The following is a 14,111-nucleotide window of genomic DNA, read 5'->3' as shown; positions in this document are numbered from 1 at the left end:
GGTATTACATCGTGGTTCAAAATCTGACTGTACCTTCCTGTGTGTACAGTTTCATAAATTTCAACAAAATCCCAATAGCCACTGACTGAAATGCAGCTCCAAACCTCCATTATATTTTACTGATGGCTGCAGCCTAGTTCTTGTGTAATTTGGCATACTTCAGCTTTTCCCTTCCTTAAGAATGGCTTCTTGACAGCAACATTTCCTCTGAGACTATTTTTAATGAGGTCAGTGACCTGTGGATGGATCAACTGAAGGTCCAGATGCATCTGGATCTTCAGGTTTTTTTTCCTGTTTCTTAAGGACATGACTTTCAGATACTTTTTATCTGCTCTAGATAGTGTTTTAGACCCACCATTTCTTCTTTTATTCTCCACTTTTCCAGTTTCTTCAGATGTTTTAAAGACACACTGCAAACCATGCCAAGATATGCCAAGTTTCTGATCTAGAACTCTATGGAAATCACGTTGTTGCTGTAAAAATGCTATTCTACTTATACCTGTCAGAATGTGCTATCTTTAGCATTTTTACATAGATTCAACTAATGAAATGGTAACAAATGATGTGTTTGTGCAACAGATTGTGACAAAGTGCCTAAAGCTGCATGTTAAAATTAGTTCTTTGCGAAGTTGTCTTTTATGTGTAGACTCAACACTGGTTAATCCCTTAAAATAAGTTTCTTTTTTTCTTTTTTGCTTAAATAATTCATAGGTCAGCGTTAAGTGGCTGAGCAAACAAAAAAATATTCCTCTGAAAGTGATCAGGTTCAGGGACTGAACTAAAAATTTGAAAAAAATCATTGAATAACCTTCAGAAAGCCCGGAGAACTACTGCTAAAGACCACTTTGAAAAATTGCACTAGTTTTGACCTTTTCCTTCTGTGAGATGTCAGAGGTACAGAGAGAAGCAGACTGGTCAACTCATCTGAGTTTGCATTTAAATGAAAATAACTGAAAACTTTTGCAAGCATGCAAAGAAAAGCTGTTGGCGTAGCATCCATAACAGACTCTTTAGCTGTTGGCTTTCTCTGTATAATCTAAGTTGTTCACTGTGCTGCAAACCCTGAATAATATAGAACTGAATTCAAAAGATCAACCTGATACTTTGGCCTATTTTCACCAATACTCAGTCTAGCTTTAAGAGTCAGGATTGGATTTATCTCCAGTCCACGTATGGAATCAAAGCATCCCTATTTACTAAAGCAAGACGATACCATATCACATTCTGTACTGATGTAACACTAGTAGAGCTTTAATAGTAAAAGAATCCAGGTGCCAAACATCATTTTAGATCCATTCACACCAATTGGCACAAAGTGAATCAGAAATATGGAGGCCCCGAACTTGTTGATCAACCTAAATCCTGTTGAGCAAAAAATTATTTAGCCCTTTGATTTCAAAACCAGAGCTGTCTGTGTCCTGAGTTACCAAATGCTTTCAATTGTTACTGTGTTGTTAACAGAAGGCATGATGCAACACGGAGGGGAGTTTACTCCTGCCCAAACTGTTTTGAAACCTACTGCTGGCATTAAAAAATCAAAATGAGCGCATATTTTCCAGAAAACACACCAGAGCTCTCACTTTAAACAAAATACTGTGTATGCCGTCATAAATTGTATATGGAGCATTTTCAATTAAATATATAATTTATTATTTTAATTTATTGAAAAGGCTATCAGCATTCTTGATTTTATTATTCAATCTTATTTTGCAGTTATACTGGCTTCTTCATCTTCTTAAAAAAAGCGTTACCCTGACACTGGCTCACAGCCACTGGAAAATGGAAAAAGGATACAGTTGAAAAGTCACCTCCCCTTCACAGTCCTTTCATAATTCTGGATGTCAAAACATTTAACATCCTGAAAATAAGTGTTGACATCTTCCGTTCAAGGATGTTTTATGCTCAGAACGTTTGTTACACAGGAGTTCTAATAGAATAATTTCTTTAAGCCTATAATTCACCTCAATTTGTTCATCATATTTAGTTGAGCTCTAAATAATTAACAGTTAATTACAACTTATGTGACTTGGACAGTCCCCTTGGTGGACGTGTCTGTTTTGCTCTGAGTAAAAGCATGAAATGTGCATGGTTGATTTCCTCCAGAGAGAAATTTGTTCGGTGGTTTTTATTGTTATGACTACATTAACTCCAACATTGACGTGAAACGGCTAGTGATGGTGATGGTGGGGGGACAGGAAACAAAAAAGTTTTTCAATTGAAAACACAAGGACACTGACTTTTACAGATGTGAAACAACAATGGACGCCAAGTTTGAAGGTTCAGGTTTGAAGGTTCAGGAAATGTGGTTCTTTTTGTGCTGAGCGAGCGCTATGTCAGCTCAAGGTTTTCCATGTTGGTTGAGGAGTTGGGGCCACCCTTACTGAAGGTTTTCCATAGTGGTGAGTCCTCAGACATACCCGGCATCCAGAGAGTCTGTCGTCTGTGTTTATGGAGACGATGAAACACCATCCTGTGTTTTACCACGATTAGGTTAATTGACAAAGCAGATTTAAACTGGTTATAAGATGTAATTGCTCTAAAAAATGGTGTTAATCTAACTGGGAAGACTGGACTTGGTACAGAGTAAAATTTACTGTCCCATCCGTCTTTACTAAGTACATAGCTTATAAGCGTTTCAGTCACTGGGATGAATGCCTTCCTTTGTCCCATCCACAGCCTCTTTGTTATGAAGGAGAAAGCTTTTTAACTTTTGACTCATAAGCCAGATATAGCAGCCAGCGTTTGTCAGTTTAATGTTGAACAAGTGTCTTGGCTGCTGTCACATATTCATATATCTTTACTTTGGCAGCCCAAAAATGCTAAGATGGTAAATTTTGAAGTGAGGCAATTTAAACCGCAAGTGGCAAGGATTTACTCCGTAATAATCGGTCTCAATAGACAATCTTCGATGATCTTTGAAGCTGTCAGTCAGAGGAATTTAGTTTAAATTGATTTGAAATGCTCTCCGTTCTGTCCAGACCCTTTTCAGCTACAATTTGATCTCAAATATGACATTAATGGAGTTTGGTTCATGTCAGTGTTGAGTCGTTTTTGCTTTGTTTTCCAGAAATCTCTTTGACACATAGCGAGCTAAAGGTGGTTTCTGCTGTCAGAGTAAAGGGGCTGCTGGATGCATTAATTTTACGAGCCTGTCACATTGCATTAGTCATATTTGGTACGCTAACTCTTTGTCCTATGCAAATTCTTTCTCGACAGTGTTTGAAGCATCTTGTTTTTAAGCTTTTTAATGATGTTATGTAAGCTGCTGAGTTGTTTTGGAGCAAATTAAAGCAGAACAGAATGTGGTTATTGCAGTAAAAGACATCATAAAAGCAAATTTGTGAAAAGCACTGTATGCTGCAAGGTAGCAATTATGATGAACATAAAATACTGGCACGGTGAGCACAGGACTCAGAAGAAGTTTAAAAGAGCAATACTCCACTTATAAGTCAGTTATTGGGGTAATTTGATTAGAAACCTTTTACGTAGATGAACATTTATCCGCAGTAAAAACACAAAGTATTTTACACAGTTATTCTAATGAATATTGCTCAGATTATTAGGTTATATCTTATAAGCCACATTCTTAATGCTTCAGTATAATAAGAAACATCTGATGATTATACACTATGAGATGGTTAAGCTTTTAGAAGTGTCTTAATCATAGAAAGTTGCATTAAAAAGGAAAAAACCTTGTCTAGTTGACTGTACATTATGACTACTGAGTGCCTACTCGCTGACGTTACTGACCCACGAGGCACAAATAACAAAAACGTGCACAAGCTGTACATATTTTATTGCAATTACAAGTGTCATGACAATTTTTAATACATTATTTTACAAATTTCTTATGTACAAACGCAATTTGTTGGATCTGCTGACATCAACAAACCACGAGATTTATACAGTAAATACAGTGCTTGATTTATACAAGCAAATTTTATGATACCTGCTCAAGCTATTCAAGATTTCAAAATGAATATAAAAAAAACGTTGATCTTAAAAAAAGTTCCATAAAATACTGTCAATCAGGTTTTTGTACTCGCTAACAGTTTAAGGTTTAAAAAAAAAAAAAACAAGACAGAGACAGAGAGAGAAGAGGAAAAGAGGAGATGTCGCCGGGTACATGAACTGTGCAGTTTTTCAAATTGGAAAAGAAAAAAAAACTGGCCAAAAAAAAAATCAAGGCTCTATTACAAGTTAATAAATCTAACTGGTTCTACAAATTGCACTTTTGAAAAATGAATGAAATTTTTTAAAAAAATCACTGGATACATTTCCTGTGTCAACTCTATATATTGTAGGGTCCCTAACTTAAAGCTACTCCCTCACATCCTAAAGGGTCACCTAAGGTTCCTGTCTCTATAATAACTTCTGAGCAATGAGCACGCCTTCATTTGTCTCATATTTTACACTGAGAATGTACACACCTCAGAAAAAGCAGGGAGCAAATGTGTAAAGTTGTCATGGAGATGAGTATTGCCCTAATGTTTGATATTGCACTTTTATCTCAATTTACCTTGACCTGGTTCTAGGTCCCCCCCCCCAAAAAAAGAAAAAAAAAAGAATAATAATGGCCTGTAAATAGTTTGTTTAGGGAGGCATACAGTATAGTATATGTTCCTCGGATGCTCAGTGGAAGGTGTTGGGGTTTGGACGGATCATCATGACTACTTTCTTTAATGAGTAAGCTCCTCCTCTGAACTCTGCCCAGTAGACTCCATCTTGGTAGCGGCTGCGGTAGTGTCCTCCTCTGTACCAAACTCCATTCAGATTAGAATGGGCACAAGAGTTGTACCACCAGCCTCCCTTCTGGTAATGGGCACAATTTCCTTAAAAACGTGGAAAATAAATGAGAAACAGTCAAGCTATGCTCATAAACATGGAGAAATTATTGGAGCTAATCTGCCGGAACGTCACCCAGATTTTTACCTGTATACACATCGTGGTCTCTGTCCAGTGTTGTGAACTGTTTGCCGTTGTGCCAGGTCAGCGAGTCTCCAGCATTTCCATGGTAGCGGCCTACCCTCAGCTTGTAGAAATCAGCTTCAGACTCCACCCTGAAGCTGGCATACTCCGCAAACACCTTTCTGCCAGACCAGTCCTCCAGTGTGACCAGCAGTTTGTAGTTTCCCTGGTTAGTCAGCCAGTAGATGTTCTCTAGACCCAGCCAGTACTCGCCGTCAATATTGCCAAAACCTTGCTGTGAAGTGCAGTGTTAAGAAAAAAAACATTATCAGTACAATTAGTAAATCCCTTCTGAATGTTGTTTGAAAAGCTTTGAATGGTTAGATTGGACGGCCGGGGGATGATTCAGGGTCGTTGCTCCTGCTCTGGTTATAATTGTGAATTTTATCTCTCTTTTCTTTTTTTCTTTTTTTTTGTGGTTGTTTATCGTCAAGGAACATTATCATAAATGGACCCTTTGAGTCGAATTTATAGCTTCAGTCGGTTTTCCAGATTTCCACTGTTATGTTGTTATTGAGAATGCAGCAGGATACAGTGCATTTAGTGTGAAAGCCAACATACTTGATCCTGGCGCGCCACTATTTTCTGGCTCTGGTCATATTATAAGTTGGTTTGTGGTGTTTCAAATTGTGGAAACACTTCTTTTGATGAGTGCACAAAGGCAATTTGAGATCTTGTGTGGTTTAGAGGTCTTTTTGCAAAAAAGTTTCTTTTGTTCCTCTGAGCTAAGATTTAATCAGGAGTCACAGCCTATAAATGTTTACCTATGAACTCCATCTTCCACTGTAAGAGGTTTCCCATTCAAGAGATAGAGGAAATTAGTTCCCCTGGGTAAGTGGTAATATTCTCCACAGCCCTCCATAGCCATTTATCTGGTAGTTCTGGTGTAATATTCAAAAAGTATTTTTCCAGAATGTCAGTAATGATAATACAACACACTAACATGACTTCCAAATGCAATCCAATAGTTTTGTATGTGTGAATTTGTCTCAGAAGACCACTGAGACAAATACCTCATTGCTGAAATTATTGAGGTATTAGGCTATGACGTATGCAGGGGCAATCAGACTATATTAGACACGTGGAAAGCTTAACAGTCACCTATTCATTGGTCACTGACATCTGGTTAGTGTCAAAACACCCTACATAAGTAACCAGCTTCCCTCCAGACCATGAAGTCCTTGATCTGGTGTGAAGTTGCCGCACCTTGTACGTCTCCCAGTTCCTGAAAAAGTTGACAGAGCCGTCCACCCTCCTCTGAATCACAGTCCAGCCGCCTGGGTCGTGCCTCTGGTCACACCACACTTGCATAAGTCGGTTGGCATTCTCTGGCTTCACCAGGTACATGCCACTGGTTGCGTGTCCGTCTTCTAGAGCCTGCAGACAGTCTCTAAACGGGCCTAGACAGAAAGATTAAAGCATAATGTGTACACAGCATGTAAAACACACTCAGTTGCAAGTCTTTGCTCAAAGGTTGAGAGTCAGAAAAAGAGAAAAACTCAGAGTGACACAAAGAGTTACTGTACTTTACCACAGGGAATCCCAGTTTTCTGCACAGGCGCTCATTTTAACAGTAGAATTGACTTTGGCTTCTACTATCACAAGGGAAATGGCTGCTGATTGCGCAGCCAAAAGAAACACTGGCATGAGGGCAAAGGGAATCCTGACTACTGAATGATGAAACAATAGCAAAAACGTTTCAGTCATGTATAACACGTTAGAGTTCCGTGTGTGTTTATATTACCAAGATGTTAATGTTATTGCAGAGGGGAAAGAAACTGCACAGAACAGCCTGAGCAGCATCAAAACTGCATTATTTTTCAGCAGCTGTATCTACCCTAATTTGAACATGTGCCTGTATTTCTTCCAAGCATAGCAAATATGGTAAAAACACTCATCTGCAAAAATGTTAAAATGTATTTAAGTTCTCAAGATTGCATGCTTGAGTGGTTTGCTAACTGGCCCGTGTTACAGTTTTTAAATGCAAAAAGAAAGACAATTATGGGCCGCACGGAGCATTGGAGTTTGAGGATGAGGTCCATCAGTGTTTTACACGAGGAAAAAAAGCAAGCATATGAAAGAAAGAAGCAAAGAACGTGTTGTTATACACATGTTTCTGGTTTCAAGAAATCACTGTGGATGATATCTGTTTCATAGTCCACTCTTAGCCACCCATTTACTCTCAGGAATGTCTGTGTTGGGCCGATACAAGCCAGAAAGTTGCCCTGCCCTGCCCTTGCTCTGTTCTGCCTGATAAAGTCTGCTTCTTCGGTGGAACATATGACCGAGTCTTGCCTGGTTCAGCTGGAACAAATGACATCATTGACTCAGGGTATCTCTTTCTGTTTGTAGTTACACCCTCCCTTTTTTGTTAGACTTCATCCTCATGTTTTCTGTTTGCCTTTCAAATCCCTGTCTTCCTCTCTTTACTTCTTCGTGGTGTGTAGCTTTCTGTTACAGTTTTGAATAACTTTTTGGGGTGTTAGTTGCATGACCGTGGGCAGGAAATTACTTGCCTCCTTTCAAAAATTCATACAAAGGCTACTGTTCACATGCAGCCTGGTGAAAAGTGGCATGCAGTGGCACGAAATGTCAATGGAAAATGCTCCCACTGGAAATGCTGGGAATAGTCCGCTGTTTTTCCACCAAAACGAAAGTCTTTTAATAAAAAGGAGTGGCGGTGTACTATTCACTGCAACTGATCCCATCAAATGCCCTTCGCATCAATTCTTAAATCTGCACGCACATGTTCAAAAAGACAATGGGCTTAGGGCCAGGTATCCATTTAGGCGCACACAGTTAGCCATGCTTGTGTTTTTATGCGGGTTAAATCGTGGCAATTTGATGATATGCATCTGAAAAGGCAGAAGACAACAGCGTTTCTGTTCTCACGGCCAGCTCTCTCCTCTAGGAATGTGTGGGATAAATTTAAATTTGTTGTGACTACGAAGAATGGGTGTTAATGATTAAGAGGTTCACTCACAAACACGGTCTTTGTTTTGCGAATGCTGTTTGTCATGGCAGCTGGTTTGTTTTGGTACCAATGCATCAAATACAAATGTTTTCTGTTGGACTGTTAGACTCACCAGAGGGCTTGTCAGTGGTAGATGGACTGTGCGTACCAGTGGGCATTGTTGGAAGAACTGGTGGAAGAGACTTTTGGTCACTCTGGATTTCATTGCTGATTGGGTTGTTGATGCGTGGGATTACAGGCGGCTGGTAGGGCTTGTTAATAGGGGGTGAGGGTTGTGGTGGAGGCTGAGGCCGCGGCTGGGGCTGGGGCACGGGAACATGGCGAGGAGGAGGTCGACTCCGGCACTGCTCCTCCAACACGGCAATGAGAGCCGACTGGTTGGTGGCTAAAGAAGCCAAGTGCTGGTATTTGTGCTCGAGATCTTTGTACCGACTGGTGAGCTGTTGCATCTCAGAGGTTTGGTTGAGGATCTTGTTCTCCATCTGTGCCAGTTCTAGCGCATTGTCTCTCTTCCTGATGATCTCATGGAGCAGCTGCATGTACAGCTGAGTGACCCTGGAGTTCATGTTTCGACTCTCTTTCCTCAGAAGCTTGACCTCGTTGACGATGCCCCCATCCACCTCGACCAACTGCTGCAGGGTCTCGATCTGCCTCTTCTGCTTCTGTAGTTCCACATTAAGCAGCTCTAACTCTTGTTTGTTGACCCGGTTCTCCAGCATGGCCTCTGGCTCCTTGGAGTTGACACAGATGGCTCCAGTCACTTTTTGTTGAGGTACAATGAAAGTGTAGGAACATTTGTCCTGCTGCTGGTCAGCTGGAGCACGTTTGCTCCTTCCTGCATAGATAAAATCTCTTTCCAGACCCTCCTCGCTGCTCTCAAATTCTTGGGTACTGCCCCTGCCACGGCTGCCGTCTGAGCGACTCCCCAACGTCTGCTGGACTCCACAGGCTAGTCCATAAACTAGAAGGAGCCCTAGCAGGACCACTGAAGGGGGCTCCATGAGTTAGTGTCCAACTCTAAAGAATGCAAGTAAGAAAATGGAAAACATGGAGATGTTTAGGGGGAAACTATCAACTGTTAAGCAGAAGACACAGCTATGCTCAATCTGTTACTTCTACATTTAAAAGCACAAATAGGAATAAACCAAAACCTTATTTTGTTGCAATATCAAGAGAATCTTGATGTTAACATAGGTCTATTACCAGAAAAAGCTTGCTCATCAAGATACACTGGTTTTGTCTTCATTAACCACAAGAAACAAACAGGTACAGAAGCAGCATGCATACACATGTCAGTGTAGGCTGGGCAGAAGTTGGCAAAGATACAGTCAACTGAAAGAAAATGGCTCACTTGCCCTGCTGAGTGTCACAGATGCATTATATTCATGCGTAATCCATAAATCTGAGTGTCTCAGTGTCTTTGCTGTTCATATCACTGCTGGTGTGAGCAGACACTGTTGCTTTGCCTCTGGCTTTAAGTGTAATTTACGAAATGTGCTGAGCCTGTTTTTTTAAAATTGAAGTCCGAGCTTCAAAAGCAATACATGCACACGTGGTTTGATAGTTACTAATACACCTCATTGCCCCGAACAGTGATGTGCTGATCACTTTGGTTTATTAAGTCGCTGGTAGGAGCATGCGCTTAGCTTAATTTGTCGTTCTGGCGTCGGCTCCGCTTGAGCGACTGCCACCACTTGTCCCTTACGCACTCCAACATGCATCTGTTCCACTCTGCAGGCCTGGACATCTTAACTCATGGAAAATTTGAGACACCACCAGATGATGCTATTCAAAGCTCTGTTTAAAGTATTGAGCATGTTGCATCAGTTCTGTGTATATATAGCTCCTACCAAAACTGGGAAATTGGTTGCATTCAGACGATTAATCATAAGTCATGAAGGAAATTCATCTTAATTTGCAGACTTTAAACGCGTCTGTTTCTGCTTTGACCGCGAGACTGAAAGCTTACCCTAGCATTCAGCATGAATATGAATGAATAAAGGCAGCTAATATTATCCTCATCTTTGCTTGATTGAATCTGAGATAAAGTTCAGTTTAAAATCTCTTTAAAATCATATTTCCTGTGTGTAATTAAGCATTTCCTCAAGGGTTCAGGAGAATTAAAATATGAGCTATTCCCCTAGAATTCATTTATAATATTAGTAAAATAAGTTTTCAGAGTTTTTGAAGATCTGGAGGAATGTGCTACTGGTTGTTGAGGTAAATGTAACTCCTGCATAAGGATAACAAGGCCTGTAACTCCTTGGGCAGCATAATTGAAAGCTGCTGCATATTGGATTACAGAGGGGTCCTGTTTAACACCTCCTTGGAGTCAAAGTGGGCCGGCCTAATCATAAAGCATTACAGAGAAACCTAAATTGGCTGTGTAACGATTGCCTGCCTTCAGGACTTCCATTTGTTATTGCTTATCTTTGTGTAAAAGACCATCTACCATATAACGGTGAGCACAAAATTGGGAAGAGAGCAGAAATGTTTTTGTCTTGTTAATCCGGGCGTGTAGCCAGCACATTAGATTGGAGACTTGGAGAAGAGAAATGCAGCACTGTCCAAGATCATGACCCTTGGCACATTTGACTCTTCTGGCTTTATCTGTCTAGAATCAAATGTGTAAACACTTTCTTCCTGGGGGAAAAAAAAGTAATAGAAATGATCTTCTGCACAGTTCATGCTAGTCTTATGTAACCTGTGTTTTTGATGTCATCGTTTACTCAGCCAGAACATTTTCTTTTTAAATTACAGTACAAAAGAGCACAAGGTCTCAGAGGTACTTTGGTAATAGAATACTTTAAAGCACTCGTCACCTATGCAAAAAAATAAAAATAAAAAAAATAAGTGCACAGTTTCTTCTTTAGATAAAGCACGAAACTCTTCTGTCTTTCAGAAAAGCTAATCCATCTGACAAAGCCCGGCTCAGTGAGGGCATCTCTGCTATTATTGATTGACGCCGAAATTGTAGTGTCAAAATATTTTTCACACTATGCAAAGAGATTCTTCTAATCAAGTCTGACAAATATAGTCTTAAAGTCTTACAGATCAAACCCTGAAGAAGTGACTAATAATAGCTTACAAGTAAGCATGATAATAGAGCAGCTCAGGGCCTGTCCTGCAATGTGCTGATGACTGTATTTGTCCACGGCTCCTGCGGTTTCTCCCCCCCGGAACATGAGCTCTGTCTCAGAGAAATGCCGTGTGATTTGCCCCTGCTGTGGAGGACTCCCATTTTGGACGTAGTTAGCCTGGAATCTCCTGCTCTAGGCTTCTCTACACTTCAAAGCTGAGGGGAAAATGTTTGCAGCTTGCTGTGAAACGTGTGTTCGCAAGTGTGATGCAGTCTGTGCATGTCTATGAATGTTTCTCCCCCTGTTAATGTGTTTCTAATAACAACACTTGCTGGCGTTCAGTATCCTGGGGACAATAGCCAGTCTCATCTGCCCCAGCAGAGGCAGCATGTTATTACCTTATCCATAGTCTGCCAGGGGGATCAGCGGAAAAGCCTTTACCTCCTTATTTCCTGTTAAAACCCCGTGGACTTTATAGTCCTAAGATCAGTCCACCTAAACAAACTGCTACTGATCACCAAACGCTGCAATTATTGAGTGGTCCTTAAAAGTGCCATATCCATACATACTCTGCTCTAGGCCTGAAGGCATATGATCGAATGAAATGAGTGAGCCTTCTTGTTGCAGTATGATTGGCAGCTCCTCTTAGGTAATTTTTTCGAGTCTGCTTCACACCAACATGTTTTGGTTTCACTGTTTTCAGGTGGTAAGTCTGTGTTTACACGACTCCTCTTTCTGGATTTTGCTCCGTGTTAAATTAAGTGTGATGGGTGGGTGAAGGGGGCGAGGTCACTGTGTCTCTGACCAGCGCCATGGTCATGCTCAGCACATATTAATTAGAAGGTGGGCTGCCTTGCTCCGGCTGGTCCGTGCCTCTCACCCCAGCCCCTCTCATTTCAGACTGAGCATGGCATTCCAAACATTCTTCGTCACCTCATTAGAGCGAGCCGCCATACTCACACCGAGAGTCAGTGGCAGTGGCGGAACCGAGAGCGCCGGACCCTGTAGATGGAGGACCACTACTACGCCCCCACCCCCCGCCCCTCGTCATCTACCTGTAAGATGCTCCATAGCTGCTGACCCACTTCATTCATTGTCCTACTTTCTGTGTGAATGCATCACAATCACACCATCATCACCCTCAACAGGAGATCACAACACGGCTACACAGCATCTCATTTGCCAGTTGCCAAAAAAGAAGCGGACACTTTGCCGCGTGGCTTTGTGCTGCATGTTCAAATTAGCGCCACCGCTGCTGAGAACTGGCAGTCTCCTGCATGACACCCAATAAGTGTTGGATCAGAGTCAAATTCAATCTGCTCATGGTAATCTGCACTATTGCTTTACCTTGAGGCGAACCTCATTCTTTCCTCAAGCATGTAATCCTTATGAGCGTGTAACATGTCATTTGAGGCATGATTAACCCCAGTTACCAGCTTGGTAACTGGGGTTATTTTTGTAATTTCCACTGTCTATTGAAAAGCGGAGATAAAGTTGTTTTTTTTTTAATGTAGGTTTTGTTCCACTCAATGCTCTTTTTTTTTCTCTCTTGTGATTTCAGACGGGGAGGCAGGGGGTCTTGGGAATTGTTTCGATAAGTTCCAGCATTCTACCTCAAAGCCCCCTTATCCAAACACCACCCTGGCAACAGAAACAAAGACTAGATTCAACCGCCTGCTTCCCTGTCCTCTTGAGTCCAGGGGAACATCCTGAAGCTGCAGTGTGCTTAACATAGTAAAGTTGTCCCCTTTTTTCTCCCCCCTCTTTATAAATGAGCAGTTATTTATAGATAATAAAAAGAAGTCTTGTGTCCGGCACCATCATAAAGAGCTCTTCATACATATAACACGTACAGGGCATGTCCCTTCATTTTAAACTTTAAGAGCTCTGTGTTTTGAAAACACAGAGTTTTTTTTTTCCTAATGAGTAATAAAGAGGCACTTCACTATAGAGGCTCACTCACCAGCATCCCCCTGTGCTGAATTAACCTCCCCTTGGCCAAATCTGTCATAGTCAGCATCAGTCCAGTTAGTCACCATAAAGCATAATTACCTTTTGGCTACAAGCAGTGAGTCAGATGACGGATGCTGCATGATGACTGCTGAATTCAGGATTAGGCAGAAATCATTAAACCAAGTACAGAAGTCTGACTTCAGCCTGCTGTTGCAAAGTGAGCTTAACCACACTACTAGAACTAGTTATTGAGACCGAGTCTACTCACAACTCGCTACCTCAAGATACTAAAAACGAGTAAAGTCATTTTTGAATGAATGCAACACCCTGTTGAAATAAACCAGATCATAAGGTAACTGCAGATTCATGACAAGGTTACATCATGCTTACGAGATAATTGCACTATACTGGTGAGGCTCCTTCAGTTCCTTTGCCCTCCTGCCAGACTTGTCTGAAGTTTCTTATGGTTGAACGACATCCCAAGGGTGAAACCTGCACCCCCGCGTAGTCCTCTCTGCGCTCTGGCTGTCTATAGTTACTCAGCCTTTTCTCACCTTAGTCCACTCCACCGGTGAAAAGGTGGCGTTTCAAAGCCTATTGTTGTAATTGTTTAAAAAAGAAACTGTCAGTAGCCAAACAGAACGTCAAGTTGAAACTAATCTTCAAACATTAAGGAGATTGCTCCCAGATCCACTTTAACAAAAAAAAAAAGTTGTGAAGAGAAAAAAGGGACAGCTGGTAACGTCAGCCAGGTGGCAGAGGTAGTTTCCTGATCAACAGTGAGAGTCTGAGGCAGGTTGTGTGCTGCCCGCGGCCCGTTAGGAGAGGACTGTCACTTTCCTGTGGGCTGAATCCATCACTTCTGTCTCACAGCTCTAAGAGGCTGTCTCTCTCCACTGCACCTCTCTCTCTCTCTCTCTCTCTCTCTCTCTCTCTCTCTCTCCTCTGTGCTTTTAAATGATGAAAAATCTTGTAGTAGTTTCAGTAGTCAGAGCCCCACACCCCCACCCTCCACACACACACACACTTAAATGAACACATTCTTTTTTTAAAGCAAAAGCCTTCTGTCTTCTACCCCTCCCCCCATGGCACAGAAGAGATTCACAATCACGCACAACACAAGCTACACACTCACA

At 41.4% G+C, this 14,111-nt stretch overlaps 1 protein-coding gene across 1 annotated transcript; it reads right to left on the bottom strand.

Annotated features, from left to right (window-relative positions):
* Nucleotides 1–3,779: 3,779 nt before the first annotated feature.
* angptl2b (angiopoietin-like 2b) lies at nt 3,780–13,845 on the bottom strand. The gene is made up of 5 exons (XM_085474846.1): nt 13,366–13,845; nt 8,055–8,959; nt 6,175–6,368; nt 4,933–5,203; nt 3,780–4,832 (listed from the first exon to the last, which is right to left on the bottom strand). Exons 2-5 carry the CDS (start codon nt 8,941–8,943, stop codon nt 4,633–4,635), a joined length of 1,554 nt encoding a protein of 517 aa, XP_085330972.1. The 5' UTR covers nt 8,944–8,959; nt 13,366–13,845; the 3' UTR covers nt 3,780–4,632.
* Between the last annotated feature and the right edge of the window lie 266 nt (nt 13,846–14,111).

Source organism: Copadichromis virginalis, linkage group LG12 (assembly GCF_057382275.1).
Source record: "Copadichromis virginalis isolate Kocher_CV1m ecotype Utaka linkage group LG12, C_Virginalis_male_GT1.1, whole genome shotgun sequence".
Classification (NCBI taxonomy): Eukaryota; Metazoa; Chordata; class Actinopteri; order Cichliformes; family Cichlidae; genus Copadichromis; species Copadichromis virginalis.
Note: the sequence above shows the minus strand (reverse complement) of the source record. Positions and strands in the feature narration are given on the sequence as shown.

Bases quoted from the DNA above. Each gene is read 5' to 3' on its own strand.
- angptl2b (XM_085474846.1), bottom strand. From the start codon at position 8,943: ATGGAGCCCCCTTCAGTGGTCCTGCTAGGGCTCCTTCTAGTTTATGGA. The intron at 5,204-6,174 runs GTGCGGCAACTT...TGCACTTCACAG, and splicing joins GGAACTGGGAGACGTACAAG to CAAGGTTTTGGCAATATTGA. The intron at 4,833-4,932 runs GTAAAAATCTGG...CACGTTTTTAAG, and splicing joins AGACCACGATGTGTATACAG to GAAATTGTGCCCATTACCAG.